This window comes from Pyricularia oryzae, chromosome 4 (genome assembly GCF_000002495.2).
Source record: "Pyricularia oryzae 70-15 chromosome 4, whole genome shotgun sequence".
NCBI lineage: Eukaryota > Fungi > Ascomycota > Sordariomycetes > Magnaporthales > Pyriculariaceae > Pyricularia > Pyricularia oryzae.
Genome location: NC_017851.1, coordinates 3,829,131 through 3,841,657, shown reverse-complemented (window position 1 = coordinate 3,841,657; position 12,527 = coordinate 3,829,131). Strand labels below are relative to the sequence as shown.

The window sequence follows — 12,527 nt, the reverse complement described above, 5'->3', positions numbered from 1 at the left end:
AAGTGGCAAGGAGGTAGCAAGGTAGATGGGACGGTTGAGCGGGTAGCAAGCAACAAAAAAGTCTGAGCGTCGCCATGGATATTGGTGATCTACCCATCAGCACCGATCAGTCCGCTCACGTTTTGAAAACACCATTTTGCTTGCATTAAATTATGAACATTAAGTACCAGCACGCAACAACTGTAAGGCCTCTCACCTTATTCCTCAAGAATCCCCATTCATTCGTTAGGCGTTATCAGTGCCCATCCTAGAAAATGACAGAAACAACGCTAGTCAACGCAAGTCAGCGCAACTAAAACAACACGCTTCTCTCCTCATATGCGGTCTCGACGGGTGTGACCCTCTGCGGGCGTAGAGGTGTCGTCAGTTTCACCTCCGCGTCCAAAGAACTTCTTCTTGGCGGGCTTAGGTGGGGCCACAGAGGCAGTTGCGGCAGACGACGATGGCTGATTTTCCAGATCCGCGGGGTCTGAGATTCCACGCTTGTTCATCTCGTCGTACTTGTTGACCAGGTAAAGCTCCAGCAACCATGCGTTGCGAATATTGGCCCTGTAGGCTGCATCGGCAAGATCCCCGACGAATGGAACGAGGCCAATGACAAAATCCACCAAGATATTGAACACCATGCGAGACAAAATTGTCAGCGGCAAACCATCGTCAACTTTCATCTACATGGAATTGGATTAGTTGACCTGACGACGGCGGTGGGGGCTGAACAGAGCTAGAAGGGTAGGTTACTTACGCATTTCTTGACAAGGATCAGGGCCATAAGCGCGTCCAGGGCATCACCAATGGCAGGGACCAGGCCTATGACAGAACTCCAGCCAAACCGGATACCACAGAAACTGAATAGGCTCATGTCGAGATGATAGGCACGGCTGCGGACCCCTTTAAGGACCTGCGCGTCATTCTTACTCAGGCCTTTGGGAATCGGCTTCTTCCCTTTCTTTTTGTATATGATTTCGGTCTTGCCGCCCTTGTGCACCTCGATCTCTTCATACTCGTAGAAAGGATCCTGTAGTGGTGTCAGCCAGTCTCGATCAGTAACTATATTTTATGACATGTACGTTAGCAGAATAAAGCAGATAGACCCACCTGTGAATTGGTGTTCATCTTCATCTTATCCTGCAAGGCGCGCTTGGCGGCCAACTTAAATAGGAACGAAGCCATGCCGGGAAGCTGGGCAAGCTCTTGTGTAACACCGTAAAGCCGAGTCGGGAATGTGGAAAGCTCCTTGGCAGAGGAGCCGTACCTCTGCTACTACTACTACTTTGGAGAAGAGGATGCGAAGTAAAGGAAGTTGCTCAGAATTGGAACCGGCTGGGCAAAACTTGGTTGGGGGTTTTGCAGTTTTATGTGCGACAAAGTCAATGCCCAAACGTGTGGTGGCTGCTGGCTGGGTATTGTTGGTTGGGTGGCAAAAGAATGCGTTCGTCCAATGCCTCTAGGAGGCCGCCTAGTCCCAGTTTCTTGTTCAGTTGGTCGGTAGTTGAATCACAATGTGGAGAATCGTCACTGGGGTAGACAAACTGATGGGTGCAGAAGTTAATTGAAAAGAGAACAACTCTAGACGGAATGTTTAGTGCTGCCTCCCGCGTCCTTTTGACTGGTTTCGTAGTATCATGTCATGCGGCACCCGGTGATGATGCATTTCAAGTGCGCATTGGCCTTTTTTTTCTGGCAAGTTTGAATAGCTAAGGTATGATGTCACTGACGTCTACCCCTGCGAAAGGTACGTGAATCCATTACTGTATGACATTTCGCCAGTCGCGACATCCCTTTCATAAGCTTGCGGTAATATAGCGCAGGTTTTTGACCCACTCATTGCCGCATCGCATCGAAAGGGTCGCCGCACAGTTCAATGTGGCTAATATGTGTGGCGGATGGTCTGGACTTTCGGTGGCTGCGCTTCTACGTCGGTGCTGTGCAAGTCTGGCAAACCAGCCGTACGTATTCTAGAACTAGCGACGAATTGAAAGGCTAAGGCATCCAAACCACGTCCCACTCCATTGCGGCAGAACGCCGGCTGTTTGGCTACGGAATTCCTCTTGCTTCACACCGATTAACAGATTGATCTTGTGTTGTAGGCGCTTTTATCTTGCGAAGTTCCCGCATCAAAACAAGTGGCGCTTCGTCGCGACCCGATTGCGCTGCCAGGGCGTACCGATCCGAGGCAGCTTGACGCGCCGTTGAGCACACCTCAATAACTCGAGGGGCCTGCACAACAGATTCCGAGCTTGGCTTTCCTCCCCGTGGATATGCCCATAATACTATCACCCATAACAATATGGCGGAACCAAAAATGGAGCTAGAGGACTGTGAGTGCAACGCGATAGCAGGAGGACTCGGTGTGGTCAAACACGGTTACTCCCGAACGTGATGAGTGAGAACCATAGATGGACTGGATGTTGCATGTGTAGCAGTCATGCTGACAGGCAATCCCCAGGGTTGGATGATCTTTGCGTCCGCTTCATCATCAACCTGCCCGCAGAAGACCTGTCGTCGGTCGCGCGAATATGCTTCCAAGTCGAGGAAGCACAATGGTTCTATGAGGATTTCATCCGTCCGCTGGACCCAACACTGCCGTCCATGTCTCTGCGCAGTTTCTGTCTGCGTATTTTTCAACATTGCCCACTGCTTGCGTCTTTCCCGGTCGAAAACCACATGCGAGCCTTCGAGGAATTCCTGCAGTACAAGACCCGCGTTCCTGTGCGGGGTGCCATCATGCTCAACGAGGCCATGGACTCGACTGTACTGGTCAAGGGTTGGAAGAAGGGCGCGAACTGGAGTTTCCCTAGGGGAAAAATCAATAAGGATGAAGACGATCTTGACTGCGCTATACGCGAGGTCTATGAGGAGACCGGCTTCGATATCAGAGCTGCTGGCTTGGTTCCCAAGACCGACGAGGTCAAGTACATAGAGATCAATATGCGCGAGCAGCAGTTGCGCCTCTACGTCTTCCGGAATATTCCAATGGACACCCACTTCGAGCCGAGGACCAGGAAGGAAATTAGCAAGATCCAGTGGTACAAGCTCTCTGAGCTCCCAGCTTTCCGAAAGAAAGGCCACCAGCAATACGACGCGGCGGCTGCATCGAACGCCAACAAGTTTTACATGGTGGCTCCCTTTTTGGTGCCTCTGAAGAAATGGGTTGTTCAGCAGAAGAAACGGGATGGCTTGCGGGCAGCCGGCTCCAGTCTTGCTGCCCAACCCATTCACGAGGAGGGTATCACGGAGGATGAACTGGGAATGCACGTTGACCACGTTCCCCAGCAGACCGCCGCAACGCCTGCCATTGAGACATTCGAGGGTGCCAACCGCGAGCTGCAACGGCTGCTCCAGGTGCAACCTTCGACTCAGGGACTGCAAGGGACCGCAGGGGGCCATGCGCCGCCCGATCCAGGTCAAGACAAGGGCAACGCGCTACTCGCGCTTCTCCAGGCCGGACCTACGGGGGGTGCGGCGCAGGTGCATCCACCATCTAATCCCCCGCCCCATACTCCCCTGGACCACATTCTCTCAGGTGTGCCTGCTGCCCAGCCGCCGACACCTCATCATCATAACCATGTTCGACAGATGCATCACATACCTCCTCCGGACTTTCCACTCGGGCCCCATTCAGGTGAAAACCAATCCATGCCCCACATGGGTCAATTCCCCGGCCAGCTCGTTGGCAATAATCGATATGGGCCTGGACATCTCCCCTCAGCAGGCCGCACCGCTGCCTTGGGTCAGCTGCCAGGCGGCCCCGGCCATGCCGGGCCGCCTGTAGCAGGTGGGGTGCCCAACCCAGCAGCATTCGCTCACCAGCTTCCGCAGCATTTCCTTTCTTCAGGCCCGAGCCATCAAGCATACCCCAAGCCAGCGGAGAATATACCTCCAGCCCCGCAGCTAAGCACCCATTCCATGTCTCTCCTTAGTGCCTTGAGAGGAAATGTCACCCGCCCTACAGACAGCGCACCAGCCAACCCCCCTGAGCCTGAGCCCATGTCCCAAGTCATGCAAGTCTCGCAGACGACCATCGCAACACAAACATCTCAGCAGTTTATCGACCAGGCATTAAGGATGGCTGGATCCCCGAGGCCCGTCCAGTTGGACGTCCAGGGACAGACGTCGGCGCAAACACACAAGAACGCGCTTTTGGGAATGTTCAAGTCTCCGACCCCAAATTCAGCAGCAAGGCAAGGGGCAATCACGATCAGCAACTTGGATGGGACCGGGTCTTCAACGGGGCTGCAGTTTGCAAATCTACCTCACCCTGAAGCGGCGAGCTCCGCCGCTGAAACCATTCGAGCTGCAGCGCAGACCAGCGGTGGGCCGACCCAGATGGACCCAACCCTACACTTACCATTCGGGGCGCTCAAGCTTCTCAGCCGTCCCCAGGGTTTGGAGCGCGGTAGCGCACCTGATCCTGCATTGGCTTCATCATATGGTTCCCAAGCTTCCCATCTTACAATGGACAATATATACCGGCCAGTCTCTGTAGGCAATCAGTCATCTGCGGTAGCTGGCCATCCCCACTTATCAGCGCAGCAGCCTAATCTACCACAACCCTCTCCCTCCCAGGCATATCTGGGACAGCCCGTGCCCAATAGGACGCCGTCTGCGACCGGCATGCCGGGTTTCCTAGCCCAGCAGCAACAGCAGGCAGCTAGACGTCCATCACAGGCGACACCAGAGCAGAAGACGCTGCTGTTGTCGTTGTTTAGCAAGCAACAAACACAGCAGGTACCTCTAGCGGACGAAAATACTGGCAAGGGCAAGGAAGTTCCCATGCCTCTTCCACTCGCTAATCAGACCACGCGGCCCCTTTCTCGTGCCGCGGTACTCGCGTCTGCTTCGGGCGAAGGATCGAGAAGTGGCCAACCGTCTCCTATGGGTAGTCAAACACCCATATCCCCTGCAGACAGGAACTTTTTGCTTGGGTATCTGCAGTCTGTCTCCAACACTGCAACAAAGTAGGATCTTAAAATTCTTGGCTCTTTTCTGGGGTATTCGGAAAAAGGAGAGTAGATGGAAAGGTGTTTCTCAGGTTAAGGTAGGCTTCTGTTTTCTCTTGTGAGTTCGGAGCGGGCTCGTTTAATGGAATCATATGTCTTGGTTATAGTTCGCATTACCTGGGCATGCAAGCCTGTTGCCGGCAAGCGCTTTCCAAGCGGACAATGCTCCTATGTGTGTTTCTTGCAAGTTTTGGCAGGGAATGTTGCTTGCGGAGCGTGTGCTGTATGTACTGCATCATTCAGGCAACACGTTGTCTTCATGTAAATAAACCATTGATATTAAATCTTATGACAGCACAATGGCAATGATCAAAGCTGGAACTTTTGTAAATAGAGACACCGAAGCCTCCGAGCTTCTGATTACTAATTCGAGCATGTTAGACAAAGTTGGGTCCAGTATGGAAGTCATTTACCCTCCAGACGGTTGTCTCACAGTCAGCAAGTCAAAAAGCTGCGTGAAATCAAGGTGGCAATGAAAGTTATATGATCAACAAAAGACGAGGTGCAAGCCGCAAATAGTTTGGGGGGGGGGGGGGGGGGGGGGGGAATGGGTATCCGAAACTCCGCAAAACAGCCCAACCAGGCATACCACCAAAGACCTCTACAAACAAGAGATACGGCGGCTCAAATCCCTTTTTTTGCTCTCGTGACAAAAAAAAAAAAAAAAAAAACATCTTGGAATATTTCCATGGGAAAACAGCGCAAGTCCCCTGAGACCCCAAGCTTCAAACCCACGAAATTCGTAAAGTTGTAGATCAGACATAAAAGCCAGCTCATTAGGGGATTCAAAATGGACATTAGGCACCAACTCCAATAGACTCTTTGGCCGCAGCATAGTTCTTCTCGGATTGTTCATCGTCCTCCCCGTCCATGCTCAAGACTCTGAAGCGATTGGCAACCATGCTCACGTTCCTCTTCGTGGGTGGCGGATCTTTTTTAACATTGACGGGCTGAACACGATCGAGTGGCTGGGTACACTCATCCACGTCCCCTGGGTGATGAACTGGATTAGTTCCGAGGCCGAAAGAATATGCATAGACACCTTCGCTTTTACATTGGGATCGACTTACACTCAATCCCGCAGTTCTTGTATTTACTAAGATTTCCGGTCAGCATAGAACAACGAGGAAAACAAGCGACCCAGATTGGTTTCCAAGCACTCTCTCAACTTACAGACGACTCATCATGCAGGTCTTTGCAACTATGCAATTGTGAACTGAGTTGAGGCTTATGAAGCAGCTGCCACCCATGAAGGTTACTTTGACAACGGCCAGGTTGTGGATGTGGTCAAGATCTTCACGGATGCTTGCTTCGGTTGTATCCGAATCATAGCGACGCAATACCAGGTTCCGCGTGGCTCCGTTCCCGATTTTGCTCGCAACATGGCCGGAAAGGGTGAACTGACGGTCGCTCCAACGCACTTCTATCCTCTTCTGCCTGATATACAGGTCATGTCTTCGGCAATGTTCGAAGAAGGCTCTCGCATCGGCAGAATTAAGGAAGGAGACAGTGGCGGAGCGATCGTGGGCCCGTACAAATATATCGAGCAAGAGACCACCCCTGACTACGCCGGTGATGTCCGCATGGTTTGTGCCGTCAGGAAGGCCGATCAGCTGGATAGTTCGCATGCATTGCTTCTCATAAGCCGGCTTCTCACTGTGAGCCGGGTACAGCTGCTGGCCGTGGATGTCGGCATCATCTGGAGTCTCAGCCGAGTACGATAAACCATCTTGACCACCATCAGCATCTGTCCAATCAGGCGATCCCTCAAAGGCAACAGTTGAGTAAACCGCTGGACCCGGGGGAGGTTTGTTGTGTCCATCGCCAACCTCGACTAATGGCCTCCGAGCCGCGTGCATTGGCCTCGGCCTCGGGGGAATGTGGGGCGGCGCATTGTCATCGTAGGCTGAGAAGGTCCGATGTTCCTTCTGAGCGATCGACCGGGGCGGGGAACTGAATGCATCATCCTGGATAGAGTTTGTGGCATCGTCCTGGCTGAGGAGCTGTCAACCGAAGTAACGATACGTTAGCTTCTTTCTTTGTCTCCCGAGAATCCATTGACATCTATCAACATCTGACCAAGGGATCCCAAACGCAAAATTCCAAAACAAAATGGTGACCGGGGAACGAGCCATACGTTTATAGTGTCCTCCACGACGCCGCCACGGAGCAGGTTTTGGCGGAGATTTGCTACATGCACAGAAATCCACATCCATGTCAGTCGGCGGGCCTAGCGTGACTCGCATAGTCTCCGATTTGATCTATAACTCACCGTAGCGTCTCGCCGTTCGTTGCAGAACCTCGTGATCTGCGCGAGACACTATCAGGGCATCATTGGGCAAAGAACGGGAAACGGGCACGTCAGAGGGTTGCTTGGTTATTCATGTCAAAGGTCAGTCAAGCCTCGGGGTGGCTTAAGAACACGAGGCGCATGACGCCAGACTCTCTAGCGGCCGGGATTCGGCGAACAACTCACAAGTTCACCACTATCAATGTCAGAGGACGCCAGGTCAGTGGATGTCAGCACGTTAACCACTGTTTGTAAGTGTCGCGCGACGCAATGCTGGCGCGGCCCCACTGTTGGAGAAGACGTTCGAACGAGACAGGCTTGGTGAGTTTCGAGGGCTGTTTTGCTTACCGACGAACCAGAGTCTCAAAAAAGCGTCGCTCAATGGTGACGGTTGAAGCAATATCTGGCTCCATGTTTATCTGTTACGCAACTGCCAAGGTCCAGATGAGAGATAACAGCAGGTAGAAAGTGGTTATGATCAAAATTGTGAACCGAAGTTCAGGTGGTGGAGGCCTGGAGGGTGACATGAAATGCAGATGGCTTGGCAGACGTGCCTGCCTGGCCATTCTAAATTTGTTGTATTTTTTTTTTCTCTTTTTTTTCTGTCTGTTTCTCCAAATCCGGTTTTCCCCCTCCCTTTCTCCGTCCTGTCTCTCCTAATGCCTCGATCCCGGGCTATCGGTCCCGGTCTCTGGCAACAAACGCCCTCCCTTGGATCTACTCTACATAGTTGGATTCTGGAATCCTGGCCAACTACCGGTAGGTGGGCTGATGGTCGCGCCCTCACGTGCCCTACAGTAGACACACACGGTACCTACAGACCATGTAACACCAGACCAGCGCGTTTTCAGCGGCGGCAGTTGCACAGAGCTGGGCCCAATCAATTCATTGAGCTGACCTGTGGGACCAGCTGAACTCCTTTCCGTAAAAAGCATAGCTCGATGGTGTGAAGCCTGTGATTCCATTTCAAACCGAATCCTTTTGGTAAGAAAGTGCGGCCAGGTTGGCAACGAAGATCAGCCAATTCGAGTTTTACTTTACTGTTAGAAACTGACACGCTGAACACCGCCGGCGTGATTTACTATTTCTTGGTCGTATTGTATACCTCTTTGCAAGTCCTGTTCGAATTTATCAATTACTCCGTAGAAAGAATTTGGGGCGGCTGATATTTCTATTACCCACTCTACTATGTAGAAGTCTCGATATCATCTTGTTCTTGGTCTGCTTATGCGGTAGTACGGGCCCTCCCGCTGGTTTACTCGACGTCTCGTCCGTTACAGTAGTAGCCATAAGGTTCGTTTTGACGGATTATTCGGTCAACATCCGATCCTGGTTGTTGTTGGTGTTCATCCTAAAAGATGGTTTAGCATGTCAATGACTTCGGATCGTCCTTGAATCAGGCCTGCTGAATTGTCAAAAACCCCTGGTTTCCCGCCTTAGCCTCTCCTTTACGAAATAGCAAAAACGCAAACAACTTTCTCTTCTGCCAATCATGCATGTAGCATTCAAGTCACGAATAACTTTTGCAGTTGAGCATGCAATGCAGCAGTTTTGGACCGTTTATGGGTGCGGCGCAGATACGAGCAAAGGGGGGCGTTGGCAAAAGTGGACCCAAAAAGCAGAAATACGATGCAAGAGGCAACTGTCTCCGCTACTAATGGCCTGGGCTGCACCCGGTTTTCTTTTACTTTTCTGTTTTGAATAATAAATAAATGCCATAATCAATGCAACGACCCCCATGCGAGTGCCCACATTGGCTGGCTGTGGTTCGATACAGTGGTTTCCGGGCTTTTCTGTTTAGTGCGAGCCCAAAGCGTTCTAGCAATCTTGGACTCTCCCCTTTTTCCCTTTTGTCCCTTTCACAATCCACCAAACGCTCGACTTTGGTGTTGGTTCGTCACTCGCTTTCGGAATTTGTTTGAATACAGTCATTCGTTTTTGTATTCAGCTAATAATACTTTTCTCACTCCCCGCGGTTTGTTTCATTGCTGGTCGCTCGCTCGCTGGAAACACTCCCAGATAGTCGTCAAGCAACACATTCACGGCTGGCTGCTTGTTTGCTGCAAAAACGTTCACTTTCGTTCCAACACTTGATCCATCAGCTCCGGTGAGATCAGGCGGGGGGGAAAAATAGAAAGAAAACAAAAACGCCAGTCGCATACCAGACGATACGAAACGACGACCGAGCCGGCTTGAGACAATTACACGCCAGGCAAACTCCTCATCAGTTTTGCCTTGTTTGGACCTTTTCTCGCTCACCCATCCCGTTACATCTTCTTGGTTAACAGCCACTTTCGTGTCACAACTTCGAAATGAAGCTCCAGATATCGGCAATTAAGACGGCAGCCATGCTGCTGTCGCTGTCTTCCGTCGCATCAGCCTGGCCCGGGTGGCTGCCGGAAGCTGGCGCCATAGTCGCGAGACAAGACAGTGAGTCTAGTGTTTGTTTGGCCACGCACACTAGTGACGGCCACCACATTCCTCTGTTCTTCAAAGACTGACACATATGTAATTGTACGACAGGCTCTCCCACCCCGACAGCAACGCAGACGTCCTCGAAGTCAGCCACTGGCAGCGAAACCCAGAATACCGGCTCGATCACGCAGACCGGCAAGTCAACAGCCACCGGCAAGCCCTCCGGAAATAGCACTCGCACCCAGTTCGATCCCCAAGATCCCGCGGGACAAGTGGTCATGATCACACCCGCTCCCACTGCCGGCACGCAATTGGTCAAGGTCGGCGACTGGGTAACATGGGGATGGAACTACACCAACCTTCAAGCTCCCCCAACTGCTATCGACGTGCTCATCAGCTGCAGCCAGGCCACTCGAACATGGACCTTGACCCAGAATATGACTTATGCCACCAAGGCCGACTTCCTCTGGGATTCGAGCAACGACGGTGGGCAACCTTTCGTGGTGGCCGAGTACACTCTCCTTATTCATGACTCGGACGGCGGTATCAAGGCATCGGCTGACCCAGGTTATCTGGCTCCCTTCGCCGGCTACAAGTTTGGCATGTACACCATGGCTGCCTACACTCCCCTGGCCTCCGGGTGGAGGTGCGTCTCTTGCAGCGGCGCCATGTCCGGTGTTGACAAGGGTGCTTGGGGTTTTGCCCTGATGACTAGCGCCATAACCGTGATGACCTTCACCTGGTTCGTCACCGGAGTCGGCTTCACTCTGTGATGGAAATTATATCATGCTGAGCTGAAGTTCCCCTATCCTTATCTTCCCTTCAGCTCGTGATTTCGCCCTTGGCATTTTTGCGTGCAAACAAAGGACTATCCTTTGTGCAATATCTGATATTTTAATACGAGGGCACGGAGTTGTGATTTATGGGTCAAGTAATGAAAGGCGTTGGGCACATGCATACTTTTTCTTGTCTAGGTTGTGTTTGCATCGCCGTTTAAAACATGGCAAATCGGACGAATCTCATGTGGGAGTTGGTTGCAAACAATCTATCTGACAAATTGTAGAAACGGGGAGAAGATCTGGAGTGTGGATCATTATCTGGATCATATATCTCATGGTTTACTTTAAGAGAAAAGAATTGAGACGATATGTATAGCATCCTCAGGGACAATCCCAGACAATCGAATATTAATTTTCCGAAGCAGTAGTCATGCCTCGCATCTGTCTATATCATTCGAAGTTGAAACCCGGCTCCTTTCTCTTCCCTCTCGCGGCGCGCAAAGATGCCAGTAAAATCGACGTCTCCAAGATCAGCAGCCAGGCCCCGGATAGGAGCATTTGGCGTGTCTCGGCGTCGCCTCCGCTCCTGCCCAGCCTTGCTGGGAAATGTAGGGAACATGCTTTCATGCTTTGGTCTTGGATCTTGCTTGAAATAGTCGTGTGCCAGCATCTCTTTGGCTGTAATCCTTCTCTCCGGGTCCAACGATAGCAACCCTGAAAGCAGACCGCTCCCCGCTGCGGTGAGTAGTGGAAATCTCGCCCTGATGACAGAGCCGGCAGCCTGTGGGTTTTTTGGCAGCCTCAAAGACCTTGCGTTTGGCAATCGGCGAAACCCAGGCCAGCTCTCCTCTGTCGGCACGCCGCAAAGCTCAAATATCTTTGTCAGCTCGTCGACTTCGTTCTTCCCTTGTAGTAATGGCTCACGGGTGAGCAGCTCGCCAAATATGCACCCCACACTCCACATGTCTACCGCCTGGCCGTACTTGATCGTCCCAAGCAGAAGCTCTGGTGCACGATACCACAAGGTGACTACCAACTGTGTCAGTTTCGGCGGCGGGTCACCTACGTACCTCGCCATGCCGAAATCTGCAATCTTCAACTGGCCGCGGTTGTTGAGTAAGAGGTTTGAGGTTTTGAGATCTCGATGGAGGATAAAGTTTTCGTGGAGGTAATCAACGCCTGCCGCAAGCTGTAGAAGTACCGTCTTGACCTCTGACGAGAGGAAAGGCTCTGGCATGTCCTCCAACACGCTCTTGAGATCATGCTCAAGAAACTCTAGCACCAGAAAGATGTTTTCAAACTTGCTGGTGTCGTCACCAACCACCACCTCATGCATTTCTACCACATTTCTGTGGCTGCAATCCTTGAGGATTTGGATCTCACGTAGCCCTGTGACAGGCAGCCCGCTCCGATCTTTCGGGTCGATCTTCAATCTTTTCAGGGCCACTATTTTGCCCGTCGCCAGTTCCTTCGCCCTCGCAACCCATCCGTAGGCGCCCTCCTCAATGTCGTTGAGCTTGTCATAGTTCTCGACGCTCCTGCACTTGCCGAACGGAGGCCCCGGCAACCTTAGCAGCCTGTGCTCGTTCGTTGTTCCGCGACCTCCATCGTCGTCGTCGTCGTTTTGTGCGGCATCGGGAGCGGGCGTCACCCTGCGCCTCTTTGCCGGTGGTCCATTCTCGGCAGCCGGTGGTTGACTCTGCAGTTGTGACTGGGCGACAGTATCTTCCTGGGCCTTGCGCGCGGCGGCCTTTGCGGCTTTGGCACGGCGCTTGGCCTCGCGTTCTTGTTTCGCTTTGGCGACGTCCTCCTGGCTGACGGCCCAGCGGGAGGCTTTGCTAGCCATGGATGAATGATTTGGAGAGGGCCGCCGAGGGATGTGGACAGATTCTGGTGTTTCGGATGCTGGGCGGGTTGTTACGTGGCGTGTTTGCTGTACAAAAATAAAAATAAAAATATCAACTGATTCCTATATAGTTCGAGATTTTGTCCATGCGATTTTCTGTGACGTCTGTTTGGAGTCTCCCGCAAAGGTTGCTTGGC

At 52.1% G+C, this 12,527-nt stretch overlaps 5 protein-coding genes across 5 annotated transcripts; 2 read left to right on the top strand and 3 right to left on the bottom strand.

Moving 5' to 3' along the window:
* Window positions 1-56: 56 nt before the first annotated feature.
* Window positions 57-1,772, bottom strand: MGG_06409 (uncharacterized protein). The gene is made up of 3 exons (XM_003717112.1): window positions 1,096-1,772; window positions 743-1,015; window positions 57-668 (listed from the first exon to the last, which is right to left on the bottom strand). Exons 1-3 carry the CDS (start codon window positions 1,168-1,170, stop codon window positions 315-317), a joined length of 702 nt encoding a protein of 233 aa, XP_003717160.1. The 5' UTR covers window positions 1,171-1,772; the 3' UTR covers window positions 57-314.
* Window positions 1,773-1,930: 158 nt separating this feature from the next.
* Window positions 1,931-5,424, top strand: MGG_06410 (mRNA-decapping enzyme 2). Its single transcript, XM_003717111.1, has 2 exons — window positions 1,931-2,318; window positions 2,447-5,424. Exons 1-2 carry the CDS (start codon window positions 2,288-2,290, stop codon window positions 4,960-4,962), a joined length of 2,547 nt encoding a protein of 848 aa, XP_003717159.1. The 5' UTR covers window positions 1,931-2,287; the 3' UTR covers window positions 4,963-5,424.
* A 373-nt stretch (window positions 5,425-5,797) lies between these two features.
* Window positions 5,798-7,703, bottom strand: MGG_06411 (uncharacterized protein; the record flags this gene model as incomplete). The annotated part of the gene is made up of 7 exons (XM_003717110.1): window positions 5,798-5,991; window positions 6,071-6,096; window positions 6,174-7,003; window positions 7,138-7,190; window positions 7,273-7,372; window positions 7,477-7,486; window positions 7,639-7,703. 7 exons carry the CDS (start codon window positions 7,701-7,703, stop codon window positions 5,798-5,800), a joined length of 1,278 nt encoding a protein of 425 aa, XP_003717158.1.
* A 1,306-nt stretch (window positions 7,704-9,009) lies between these two features.
* Window positions 9,010-10,928, top strand: MGG_06412 (uncharacterized protein). The gene is made up of 2 exons (XM_003717109.1): window positions 9,010-9,720; window positions 9,814-10,928. Exons 1-2 carry the CDS (start codon window positions 9,603-9,605, stop codon window positions 10,476-10,478), a joined length of 783 nt encoding a protein of 260 aa, XP_003717157.1. The 5' UTR covers window positions 9,010-9,602; the 3' UTR covers window positions 10,479-10,928.
* MGG_06413 (cmgc/cdk/pitslre protein kinase) lies at window positions 10,648-12,527 on the bottom strand. The gene has a single exon (XM_003717108.1). It carries the CDS (start codon window positions 12,328-12,330, stop codon window positions 10,930-10,932), a length of 1,401 nt encoding a protein of 466 aa, XP_003717156.1. The 5' UTR covers window positions 12,331-12,527; the 3' UTR covers window positions 10,648-10,929.